The sequence below is a fragment of the Acipenser ruthenus genome, chromosome 25 (assembly GCF_902713425.1).
Source record: "Acipenser ruthenus chromosome 25, fAciRut3.2 maternal haplotype, whole genome shotgun sequence".
Lineage (NCBI taxonomy): Eukaryota > Metazoa > Chordata > Actinopteri > Acipenseriformes > Acipenseridae > Acipenser > Acipenser ruthenus.
The window spans coordinates 17,464,051-17,476,976 of NC_081213.1; the positions used below are offsets into that span (position 1 = coordinate 17,464,051).

Consider the following 12,926-nt stretch of genomic DNA (forward strand, 5'->3'; position numbering starts at 1 on the left):
AGACAGCGCTTGAGTGTTGGTGCTTACTTAATATGTCTTTTTTTATGTTGAGAACGCACACTTAAATGAGAATTAATATTTAAGTGTTTCTAAATACAGAACGTGTTTGTTTAGGTTATTTAAATAAATAGGCTACGTTTTTATTCACAATGGGTTATATATCCAATTAAACAATATGATTCATATTTGAATTGTGGTACCCATAATGTTTCTATTTTAATCCCCTTGCTTTCACATTGAAGTGTATGGAATGGTTCTCTGTACTAAAAACAAATAATACAAACTATTCTACGCACATTGCCCAGTAACCATATTTTATAATGGTGTATTATCAAATTGTCAGGCTATAGAATAGAGCATTGACACTTTCGTTCTTATTTAATTCACGAGACCAACCCAAACATACTAGAATATCAGTGATTTGAAGAAAAAGTGCTTCGACGTTGAATACTTTATCCATCCCCGCCGAGTATATTTTCCAGTCAGTACTGCCACCTGCAGCTTAAAGAGAGAGCGCGAGACACAGTCCATCAGTCACAAGCGTTGTAGACTTCACGTTTACTAGCAAGAAAAAATCAACGAAAAGCCACAGAGTTTCTCTTCTCATGGACCTGTATTGTCTTTTTTTAATTACACTACGGTGTGCATTCATGTTACCTCTTTGAAAGCGACTTTTACGAAACTATTTTTGTTTTAAAGAAATTACAGTACCATTAAAAAAAGAGTAGGTATATTAATAGTAAGATTTGGAGACTCTGAGAATGGCGTCAATTGGAGAGTTCGACCCTCTAACATCCAGCGTTCCTGCAACCAAAATTGAAATAACAGTCTCATGCAGGTAAGGGCAATTTAACACGTTCTGTTTTCATTCTGTTAAATTAAAAATATATATATATAACGTGAAACTCGTTTATATTATAAAGAAAAAAAATATTGAGTTGAGTTCTTAACCGAATGCAAATGCAAAACTATCGATGTAGGCTTTGAATTGCAAACCAACAGGGTTGACTTTAAAATATAAATGTTTTATTTTAAAACTGGTTGCACTGAATGTGACGGTTGTCCCCGACTGCAAATGAGCAAGACGTGTAAACATTTCAAGTCAATAGGGGTTCTATATGTGCAAAGAACCACCTAAAACAACATTGTTTAGAAAATATAAAATAATAATAATAAAAAAAAAACCTTACAGTTAGATATTTCACTTTAGATTGGTCTGTGAATGTATTTGCTAAACGCAACACTATTAAGTTTGCTGTCTTCTACGATAAGTAAGTAGCTCTCCCAGAATACTCTACCTGGTTATCCACGATTGTAACTGATACTTATGGGAATATACAAGACAGTTGCTTATTGTAATTAAACACTACATATGTCGAAGTTGCATCCTAAATACCGATGCTTGTTTGCTTCTGGAGTTAAACCGCCTGCAGAACCCACTGAATCACACACCCTGTTGGAAACCGTGTCAGCTTTTGTATTGCAATTAAGCATCTCTCAAAAAAAGGGTTCCTGATTGAAATGCAGATTTTGTTCAATTCCGAAAGGTAGGAGGTAAATTGCAGCTGTTGTTGAAATAACTGTTGAAAATCAGTAGCTATTTGAAGGACTACGGGGAGATGTTATCAAGTGCGATAATCGGCTGCCCCCCTTCACCCCGCTGGGTAAAATTACTGTTGTAAACTTTTTTTTTGTCCGAAATACTAAAATAAACTATGCCGACGTAAGTCTCATATTTAGCTGCACAACCAAATACCAGGCGTACCTTCAAGCCTGCAGGGAGTCTGTAACACTTGTTGTTTGTTTAGGGTGGAATTGTAAATGAAATCCCTGGTTTGTACTATAGTTCTATAAAGCACCATTTTTTCGGAGCAGCAAAGGGTTCTTTTTACATTTGCAACCATCATGTCAAATCGCATTGGTCTTTATAGAACATAAACAACATAAGGGTTACAGTGACAACCGTAAGGAACCATGCTATTCTATATTAAAATGCCCGTGAAGCCACATTGGGAAAGTACAGCATCATACTTTGTAGTTAATGGCAGAGGTGACTGAAAAAATAACAGAAGTTACAGAAATTGTGTGTAGTTTTAGATACAGAAGCACCTAAAACACTTTTTGTGGATACTACTGTGATTAATTTCAGGAATCTTACAATAAAGTGTGTTATACATATTGCAGGCGCTCCATTATTATTATTTTTTTTATCAAACCCTTTACAAAATTGAGGACTGCAATGCACTGTGAAAATTGTGGTAAAAGTTTCAAATACAATCCCCCCCCCAATTTCCACATTGAAAGATTTTCTTACAATCAAGTGATACTTGTTTGTTTAGTGAACATTTTAAATGCAATTCCTTGTTTTGTTTAGGACCTGTAAAAGCATTGCATTCTTAACAGAAAAGGTTTCGATATATACGTCTGTACCCGTTATATAAAACCCAACGTTGTTCAGTATCTGTAAATATGAATTGTTCTTTGTAGAACCTAAACAAAATATGTGAGATCATTCCTCATTTAAACCTTAAGAACAGTGTAGTACTGAGTGCATACTATCACCCTGCAATCTACGTCTTTGACATGTGTTGTTTTGCCCATCATGCTCGAAACTAATTTGCAACAGGGGGTGCAACCTTTATGTATTACCCAGGGTTAGAAACTTCGACTAGTCCTGCACCCAGTCTTGGGTTTCAGAGCTCCCATTGTTTAGGTATATAAATGAAATCGGCAGGTGCCAGGTGTTTGAACAATCAGGCCCCTGCTAAATCTGCTCTGAATGAACTGATCACACTTGAATAAGTCTCACCTGCGTCTGTAGCAAGAGGAGTTCAATCAGCTGTAATGGAAGGAACAATATGTTTAACAGAGGTTGCTCAAACCCCTAGCTACTGAATCATTTAAATAGTGTACTTAATGGATGGTAGTTCAGAAACCCAGGACTGGGTGCAGGGCTAGTGCGAATTTCTAACCCTGTGACATAATACAAAGCAAGAATTCCATTTCCATGACAAAGCTATTGTTCAAGTGAGGGACAGTCCACCTACACTAAAGTGTGTGCTACATAATACAGGTACCTCTACTTTTTCAACCAATCCCTGTACGTGGAAATACGTGATACATGGGGGCACCTAATGATTTTTATTGTTGTTCACACTGTGCAAATAACGTTACAAATTTAAAATGAATTACAAACAGCACAATGTCTTTTATTGTTCGGGGCAAATCAATTAAGGAGACTGTTGTCAAAATTGTTTATTAATTAATTTTGCTGAACTACTACAGCATATCATGCAGGATTTGATTTTACATTATATGAACACGATTGAGCTTTGGAATTAGATTACCAACCGTGCAGATATTAGATCAGTCTTAACTGATTCTCAGAAATACAGGATCAATATATCCACACAAGGGTTACTGACTGTCCAAATTATCGTCAGGTGTCCTATCCGTAGCCAAACTATTTGACAAGCCATTCAGGTGGATGATTGATCCTGCTGCAGGCATGCATTAATCAGAAGCTATTGAGAGAATGTGTCTCTCTTCACCCTCAGAAAGGTCTTGTCATTTGTAATCAGCGTTCTTACTGAGAGACTTATCAAACATGGTGTTTGGGAATGTTCCGGCTCATTAGACAGATAAAACACTGAACTCCCCACGAAGACATAAATACAGCTCAGTGTATAGAGAGGGTGGGCTTCCAAAAAACAAATGTGAAGATGATGACATGTAACGTATGAAGCCATAGCATAACTAACATTTTAATATGCAATAATGTACATTATCTGTTGCCACTTTGGTCCAGACATACATCATAAATACCTGGGTATTACAATATTAAAGGTGTTACTGGCTTATGTAAATTGCACAGCAGAATTTCACTGACAAATTGCTGGGACAATAAAATTGAAGTAGTTCATTGAAAATTGTGCTCATAGTAAAAATTTATACAATCAAATGTTTACATTTGCATTTACAAAAAAAAAACCCAAAACAAAAGCCACTCTGAAAAAAACAGAAAGATTTTACAAAGCCTTGTAGCCCTTAATTACAATTCTTCTGTTGCCTAGCAAAACTGAGAACTGCAATATACTGCAAACTTGCTTAAAATTGCAAAACCCAGTTCTCTCTTTATTACAATTCAGGCATAGCCTTCCTTTGTTTCCTTCTAATATCCAGTATTAGTGTGTCTATCAGACAATCACTGTCTGTACACTTTGTAGCTAGCTTGTACCAGACTGTCATACTCACTCTAGTTCTTATAGTGGTGATTGGTTGATCTTAGCAGACAGCTTGTTGTTGATACTAACTAATTTCAGGAAGCTTTAAGTACAGCAGCTTGAGAATCACTGATCCAGAAGTCATGTCTGTGAAGTGCCGTGAGGTGCATGTACACGATAAACAATTCAGTACTTGTAAATACACAAAGAGGAAGAAATTAGATATTGTTGTTTTAATGCCATACATATGTGCAGGGGTTGGAATAAATATTAGAAACACCTGCCATAACACTGTCAATAGGGTGATTTGATGTGACAAGTCTGCTAGTATTTCCACCTGCCACAGAGCACCTATTAGCCCTCTGTGAAATGTGGTCAGATGTACTGTCCAGCACATTGAAACTTAAACATTCTTGGAAGGAAATGTTGACTTTTATATAGATTGGACATGACAAGTCTTCAAGGCGTTTCAATTGCTCAGGTGATTATATGTGATTGCTGCACCTAAAAGTTATGATGTGTAATTAAATATGTTAACGTAACATTATTCAGCAGGTTTCATTCGACTTTATGAAGCAAAATTAGTTCATTCTATAGGATAATGTAGGGAAAATAAAATGGATACAAAATATTATTCAAGTCAAATATATGTTTATTTGTATAGCTTTAAATGGACACGGTTCTAGGCTCCAGACTGTAGCAAGATCAAACTGAGCAAACGGCACAGCGCTCCTCTCCGTTTTTATAAATGCCTGCACGAACACCCTTGCAGTTATATGTATTTATAATCTATGTTTTTTTTATCACCCCGTTCCTCTAGAGTCAGTTGACATGGCACTATATTCTCTGCCCAGCAACAGCGTTTAGGAAACATTCTTGTAAATCCCTTATCAGTGCATTCTCCCATAGCCCCCCTTCTCCACAAGAGGTACTCTTGCATGCCTGAACTAAAGTAACTCACTCAGATTCTCAGATTCTCTCTTGTAGACAACAGCATTTAAAGAATAATTCTTTCTAATATATAAACTACTACAAAATTCCTGCAATGATGCAAAACCTTTGGCCATAGCTGTAGCTCCCGTCTCTGATTTATTTGTGATGTCGTATCTGTTACATTTATTCTGTAATATTTTAAAACTGCATCTCCATGTTACAGTCATAATAGTGTCATTTCTTGAGTTGACCACATTCTCTGAGGTGTTTTCCTCAGCAAATTCTGTGGAGGTATTTCCTCCTCATAAACGACATACTGTTGGTGTTGTGACCATGCAAAGCAATAGCTGTGTAACTAATGACACACATGGGGAGAAGATGTCTGAAGCAAAAGCCCATTTTTCTGGCTGTTGACCTGTTTGTTCTCCACGTGAGGGATGACCTTGACAAATAATGTGTCATTTTAAAGCTTGCTTGCTTTCCAACAAAAATAAAAGAATTCCTTGATGCAAGTCATTGAGGGATCAAGCAGCCTCCCTTGGCCCACTTGAGCTGGAACTGCCTGATAGACGGCAGACTACAAATCTCCTGGTAGAAACTGAATAAGGATGAGGCTTTACCTTTCTCAGGGCCAAAGGTCTCAAAGACAGTTGCATTTGACAGAATGGGAGCATCCTGTCCCTTAAGACTTAAAAACAAAAATCATAAGCAAAGTATCTGAACCTAACAAGAAGCAAATACAGGCCACTTTCAGTAGTATGTAACTGTTAAGGAATAAGAAATAGCCAATCCAGAATAAGGAATCTAGCCAGTCCATTATACAGTTCAACAATCTCTTATAATAGTGAAGCAGGACCTTGCATTTGCTTTTAATGTCATATAGTTTTTGTATTGGAAACACTGGAAGGGACAGCACAAGTAGTGGCTATGTGAGCTTCCACACATTGCCAAATCCCTTGTTTCAGATTCCAACCCGAACTTCCCTGAAGGAATTAGAGGCAGCAATCACTGATGAATGGTCATGTACTAAACGTTACTACACATCAAGTGCCTTTTAATCTAGCCCAATTTCAATGATACTGTATGATCAACATGGACTTGATAATTCTGAAGTTGGGATCTGATGTTTAATTAATAACAATTAAAAAAAAATACAGTTTGTTAACATGTTTGTAAGCTAGTTGTTAAAAGTTAGGTATTTAATAAGTGATATGAGCGTGTGTTTCTGGAAAAATCCCTGAAGTTCCAGTCTTCATGGATCACTGGCATACTGTCTTCTTCACTGCAAATAACACACAAGACTATATGAGAATGTGATGTACATACATCCCTAGACCGATACCACTTTATAATGTAGTGATAATATTTGGAGTATTAAAACTAATTTATTTAAATGTAGAGTACATTATATGTTTATGTAGCTATATAAAAAGGCAAGAGATGAGTATGTCACAGGATACCATGTGATCTCCACAGGCAGAGAAAGACATTTCTTTGTTATTTCATTCACCACACAAATATTAGGTGCTTCATACAGTAAATAATATTTACGAGTTATATTTAGTTTCTATTCATATATTACAAGTTTTTTTAAATAGCAATTAAGGCTGTTTTGTTTTTCTTTTGCTTTTATAAACTTAAAAAGGGCCCCTTTTAAATACAGCATGACCCAGTTTTATGACCGGTATTTCTATTTTACATACATTCTACATCTGCAGATTTTTACAAGTGGTATGGAATGGGTCTGTTGATCTGGCTACAAATAGCAATGACAATGATGGATAAGTTTCAGAGTAATGCAAATGAAGACTAACTAACCTGTGGGGTTTAGACAAGAGATAGCATGATAGGTTTGCAGTCTGTGCTAAAAATGACCTGATTTGGTAACCAGCACTTTATTAAATTGATGTGAAACCATGGCAACGTGTAGACTGTAGTAATAATGTGTCATTTTGCAGCTCTGAAGATATATATTTTTTTGCTTTGAAAAATAACCATTTTAGCATAATTTGGGTTTGAGATTATAAGCACTGTTCAGAAATACCTTTCCATGGCTCTTGTGTGTGTGTAATGTCTGACCAACAGAGCTGTTTGATACACACCTTGCTTTCACTCATGCTAATTAACGATTGATTAATCTATTTACTTTTTAAATAAATTAAGATCATTTATCAGGATGCATTACTAGCACTTAACCATTGCAAATAGTGGCATCTGTGATTGGATGTTAACATAATTTACAAAAATAAAATTCACCGAATTAGTTTATGTAATTGGATTTATTCATTTATTGTGTTGCTTATCAGGATAATGCCTCTTTTTACAAAAGACTTCTTTGTTGGTACAACACCTCACAACATCAAACATGCAGAAAGATCACATTACCATCCCACATATTGTAGTTGGTGTAATCAGTCTTGCAGGTCCCTCACATGAGTGATTTAATGTGTTATGCAAAAAATATCCTTGACATGTATCCTGTAAAATCATTCATCAGGAGTTAATTAGCATGTGTAAAAGCAAATATAGGGACCATGCTATTCCATTGCTTGTTCCAGAGGATACTGAAATTGAACAGTGATGCCCTATCAAAATATAAGTAAGGAAGCTGACTGGTGATTATAGTTAAAGATTGATTTGTCAGTCTATTTAAAAACACTCAATCATGCCATTATTAGTGTTATGGAGACTTTACAACACACTAATCATAAAATATCACTAACAGCCTTTTAAAATCCCCCAGATCGTTGCTAACTACAATATTGACAAGCTTTTTAAACACTCAGATTGTATAGTATATCTTTATAAGATGCTGTACTGGCACTGTACCAGCTAAGTGGCTGTGCCTGTTTGCATCGTAAATATATTTATTTTTTATTCTGCTACCTGCTGCTTGATTAGAGATGGAAGGTTGCATAGATGAGGCTTTGATGACCACTAGAGGTTGGCGTGATTGCTGAATTCAATTGCACACTTTTTTTTTTGTTTGAGCAAATTAAGAAAGATTACATTAGCAATGCATTGTAAGGTGTAGGTGTATGCAATTACAAAACCCACAGCAGACTGGAGTGGAGGATTAGTGTTATGAAACTGAGAATCCGGAATTATTGCCAGTGACTGGATGCATTGATTTCACAAGGTATATCAATATGACACATATCCCCTAGCAATATATACAGGTTTGGCATAAAGAGGCTTGGTGTGTATCCAAACACGTTGTGATTTATTGACTGCTGACACTGGCAAAGAGCAAGCAACGGAGCATGTAATAATGCACAAAGGAGGCCCTGTTGAGGCTCATATCACATGGGTTAATAAACTATGAGCCACTTGCTATCTTTGAGGCCTTGGATCATTCATTCATGTATTGAGTCATTCAGTTTATTAACCATGTGATATGCATGCCCCTATGGGATTTTATATATCATTATTTTCCCTGTGGTCTGTTCTGTGCCAGTACCGTAATTCATGTCTTCTGGCTTCTGTTCCACCGGAGCTCTCAATTACTTAATTGGTCTAATTATTTGATTCATTGGACAAATTTAACACTTTCTCCAGGCCTTGAAATGTTGTGCATTTTTTTTAAATCACCAACTCTGAAAGACCTTAAAAAACATTAAACGTGTCCAATTGAACAAATAATTAGATCAATGATGTTAATTGAGAGCTTAAGTTGGAATGAAAACCAGAAGATCCTGCGGCCCTTGAGGACTGGATTTTGACATCCTGCTCTTGAGAGTCTCTGCAAGTTACTGTGTCAGCCCTGTATATATAACGTATTGCATGTACTATGAAAATATATTGTGTTTACAAGGTAATTCAAACTACTACATTACTATGACTACTGCAATTCTTTTGTCAATGCACCTGGACAGACAATAAGAAATAAAGTGGAGGGATGTTCAAATTAGAGTTGGTTTACTATTTTAAAGACAGCAGTACAATATTTACAACAGCAGTGTCAATCTGTCATTTAAATATTAACGTAGACCTGACTGATTTGAATATATACATCTGACAGACAAGACTTCCAATAGTTGAAATGTGTAGATGTGCTCCATGATGAAGTGTCAGTTAAAACAGGACATGCTAAACAATGTCATACAGACAAAGATCAGTAAGCAAGAATCAAGAGATTATTTTGTATTCAATTAACACATGATATTTTTCAAGCCAGTCGTTGGACCACAAAGAGGCCTTTTTGTCACGGAAACCATGTCTACTTTGGTACTACTCTTGAGTTGAAACAGAAATATTTTCCATTGTGTCGAGTAGACAATGGACTTCCACATTTTCCACTATATTGCAATAAAAGTAAGGCCTTAACTAAAATTCTTATAGTGCTTGTGTCCACTCTGCTAACCCTTCTCTGTGGTCTATAACTGGGATACTCTAACAGATGGCTCTACATGACTCATTGAGCTCCACAATTTGACTCTTTTAACACTAGAACAAACAGAAAATATAGAAGGACCTATCTATGTTATAGTTGCCAGTGGTATGATTGAAGCACCATTATCATTTCTGATAGTATAATTTTCTGCTACAACTACTGACATTGCCTCGTCTGAAAATGAATTATTTAAAAAAAAGACTGTAGAAAAATCAACATTCAGCTCCTTTGATTTCACATGAACCACAGGCAGCTTTCTTGCACTGAGTGTACATGTTAGTTGTCTTATTCCCACTGCTAGAGATTCAGAATCACTAGAGGAAATGCCACCATCATCTGAATCATTGTCTTGATGTTTTTCAGCTTTGCCAAAATGTGTGTTGCAGTAAGACCCCTTATTCTAGCTGCCACCGTCACTCTGAATAAATAACTTAAAAACTGCATTCGAAAGGCAAATGCCATTTTCAAATACCATTCAAAAGCAAAAATACTATGAGGGGTTAAAATGAGCCCTTGGTCCTTCTAGGTAGGTGTGTGTTTGTTACTTCCAAAAAATATAGATATAGTGCTTTGAGTGTAATCTCATATAAGACTATAAGCTAAAAATATACCAGTGTGGGAGAATATCAAGTTTTGTGGATTTCATGAATATATATATATATATATATATACACTACCGGTCAAAAGTTTTAGAACACCCCCATTTTTCCAGTTTTTATTTAAGCAGTTCAAGTCCAGTGAATAACCTGAAATGGTACAAAGGTAAGCGGTAAACTGCCAGAGGTTAAAATAAAAAGTTTAGGTTACCAAAACCTGAAAAATAATGTACATTTCAGAGTTATACAAAAAGGCCTTTTTCAGGGAACAAGTAATGGGTTAACAACTTACAGCTGTTCTGCAGCAATGGAATTAAATTAAGCCTTGAAAGTTGATTCTAACAATTCCTACAGGTGTCCCAACTTTTGTTGATTACTTACAAACCCTCTGTCTGTATAAAAGCAGTGTTGGAACAGACTGTGTTACTACACCCTCTTAAGCATTATTTGGACAGTATTGTACTGCAGGAAGTAGTATATTGCTCTCATAATGGCGAGAAAAAGGCAATTAACAAATGAAGACAGACAGACCATTATAACCCTTAAAAGTGTAGGTCTTTCCTTTAGAGAAATTGCAAAGAAAGCCAAGGTGTCAGTGAGTACAGTTTCCTACACCATCAAAAGGCACTTGGAAGCTGGAGGAAACTCTGACAGGAAGAGGTCTGGCAGACCCAAAGCCACAACAGAATCAGAAGACAAGTGGCTCACAGGACAACAACTTCAAGCACAGCTTAACACTGGTCGAAGTAAGCAAGTCTCAGTTTCAACTGTGAAGAGAAGACTTCGAGCTGCAGGTTTGACAGGTCGAGTGGCAGTAAGAAAGCCATTGCTAAGATGGCAAAATAAGAAAAAGAGGCTTGCCTGGGCCATGAAGCACGGCCAGTGGACTACTGAAGACTGGAAGAAGGTCTTATGGACCGATGAATCAAAATTTGAAATCTTCGGTTCATCACGCAGGGTTTTTGTACGCTGTCGAGTAGGCGAAAGGATGGTTCCTCTGTGTGTGACCCCAAACGGTCAAACATGGAGGAGGAAGCGTGATTGTCTGGGGCTATTTTGCTGGATCCAAAGTCGGCGACTTGCACAGAGTGAGTGGCACCCTGAACCAAAACTGCTACCACAGCATTTTGCAGTGCCATGCAGTACCCTCTGGTATACGCCTAGTTGGTCAGGGGTTCATCCTACAGCAAGATAATGACCCAAAACATACCTTCAGGCTATGTCAGAACTACCTTAGAAGAAAAGAACAAGACGGTAGGCTTCAAATCATGGAATGGCCAGCACAGTCTCCAGACTTCAACCCCATCGAGCTGGTTTGGGATGAACTGGACAGAAGGGTGAAAGCAAAGCAACCTACGAGTGCAACACATTTGTGGGAACTTCTGCAACAGTGTTGGGAAGAACTTTCCGAACAATATTTGATTTCCATTGTAGAAAGAATGCCACGAGTGTGTTCAGCTGTTATATCTGCAAAAGGTGGCTACTTTGATGAGTCAAAAATTTAGATTAAATTTTGTTAAACAAAACGATTCCATGATTTCTTTTTTATCTCCAGTTGTTTATTTGTTCTATGCTTTAATTTCATTGAGACATTAAACTGCGTAAATTTCAATAAAAACTGGAAAAATGGAGGTGTTCTAAAACTTTTGACCGGTAGTGTATATATATATATATATATATATATATATATATATATATATATATATATATATATATATATAGTATATATTTTTAAATGGGGTCAGAATTACCCCTTGTTTGCTCTAGTGTTAAAGTATCTATTTTAAGATCTTTAGTTTGAAAAGTCTGTGAAACCTGTAGTCTTAGGTAGAAGTAAGTGCTGTCAAAATTCATATTGTTTTATACACAAAAATGTTTAAGGAATAGAAAACTACTGCTTACTATTTAGTTAGCTTGTTAAACTTGTTCGTTGGTGATGTTTTTGGATACCTGGTAATCAGTATGGCCAGACAATAAGGTTGAATACATGTAGTTTATAGCATTTGAAGCATTGTCCTGGATATGCTATATACAGTGCTGTTGTTTATTTTCAGAAAGGAGAGCTTCATTTTAAATCTCTGTATGCAATCTGATTGGCACTTTTTCATTAAATGTTAATTAAAGCAATGCTTTGAATAACACTGGCCCTTTTCAAAGCGATGTTTCAAAAACACATTTTGTATCTTTGCATGATGCCTAATCCTTCACCAAGGTCTTTCTAATTGCATCACCTACGAGGAATTGCTAATGTAATCATCTTTCTATACTCTCGCAAACTGCAGGCGTGGAATTGAATTCAGAAATCATCACAACTCTGCTTAAAAGAGACTGAATTCTCAAAAGAATACGCAGTAACACTGCTTCAAAACTTGAAAGTTCCTTGTATTTTTTTAATGACCATATTTCTGCTGTCAAGTACCATTACAAATCCCAGTTTTTGCATTCATAATTAATTATGTTTGTCAAACTGGCAAACATTTTGGTTAAGTTAACATACCTTCCTCAAGGGTGTACAAGCAGTGGAGGATTTTGCTGTCTCTTGTGGTACAGTATATCCAAACACTCTGTGGCTTATCTGTCTGACGCAGAGTATTGAATATGGTACTGGCACAGAACAACCCATAGGTAACACAATATGATGCAATACATGTTCTTTAAATAACTGGCCATAGAGGGGGCTTTGTTGAAGCCCATGCGTGCATATTGCATGGTGAGTTAACAGTGAAACACAAAATAAAGGCCTTATAACACTAAAATGTCATTTAAAAGGTTAAGCTTGCT

At 36.4% G+C, this 12,926-nt stretch overlaps 1 protein-coding gene across 1 annotated transcript in view; it reads left to right on the forward strand.

Annotated features, from left to right (window-relative positions):
* Positions 1-509: 509 nt before the first annotated feature.
* The window catches only part of LOC117413631 (copine-9-like), a 122,264-nt gene continuing 109,847 nt past the window's right edge, over positions 510-12,926 (forward strand). Inside the window, exon 1 of the mRNA XM_059000226.1 lies at positions 510-838. Coding sequence (XP_058856209.1) covers positions 762-838 — 77 coding nt within the window. The 5' untranslated portion in view covers positions 510-761. The remainder of the gene's footprint in view (positions 839-12,926) is intronic.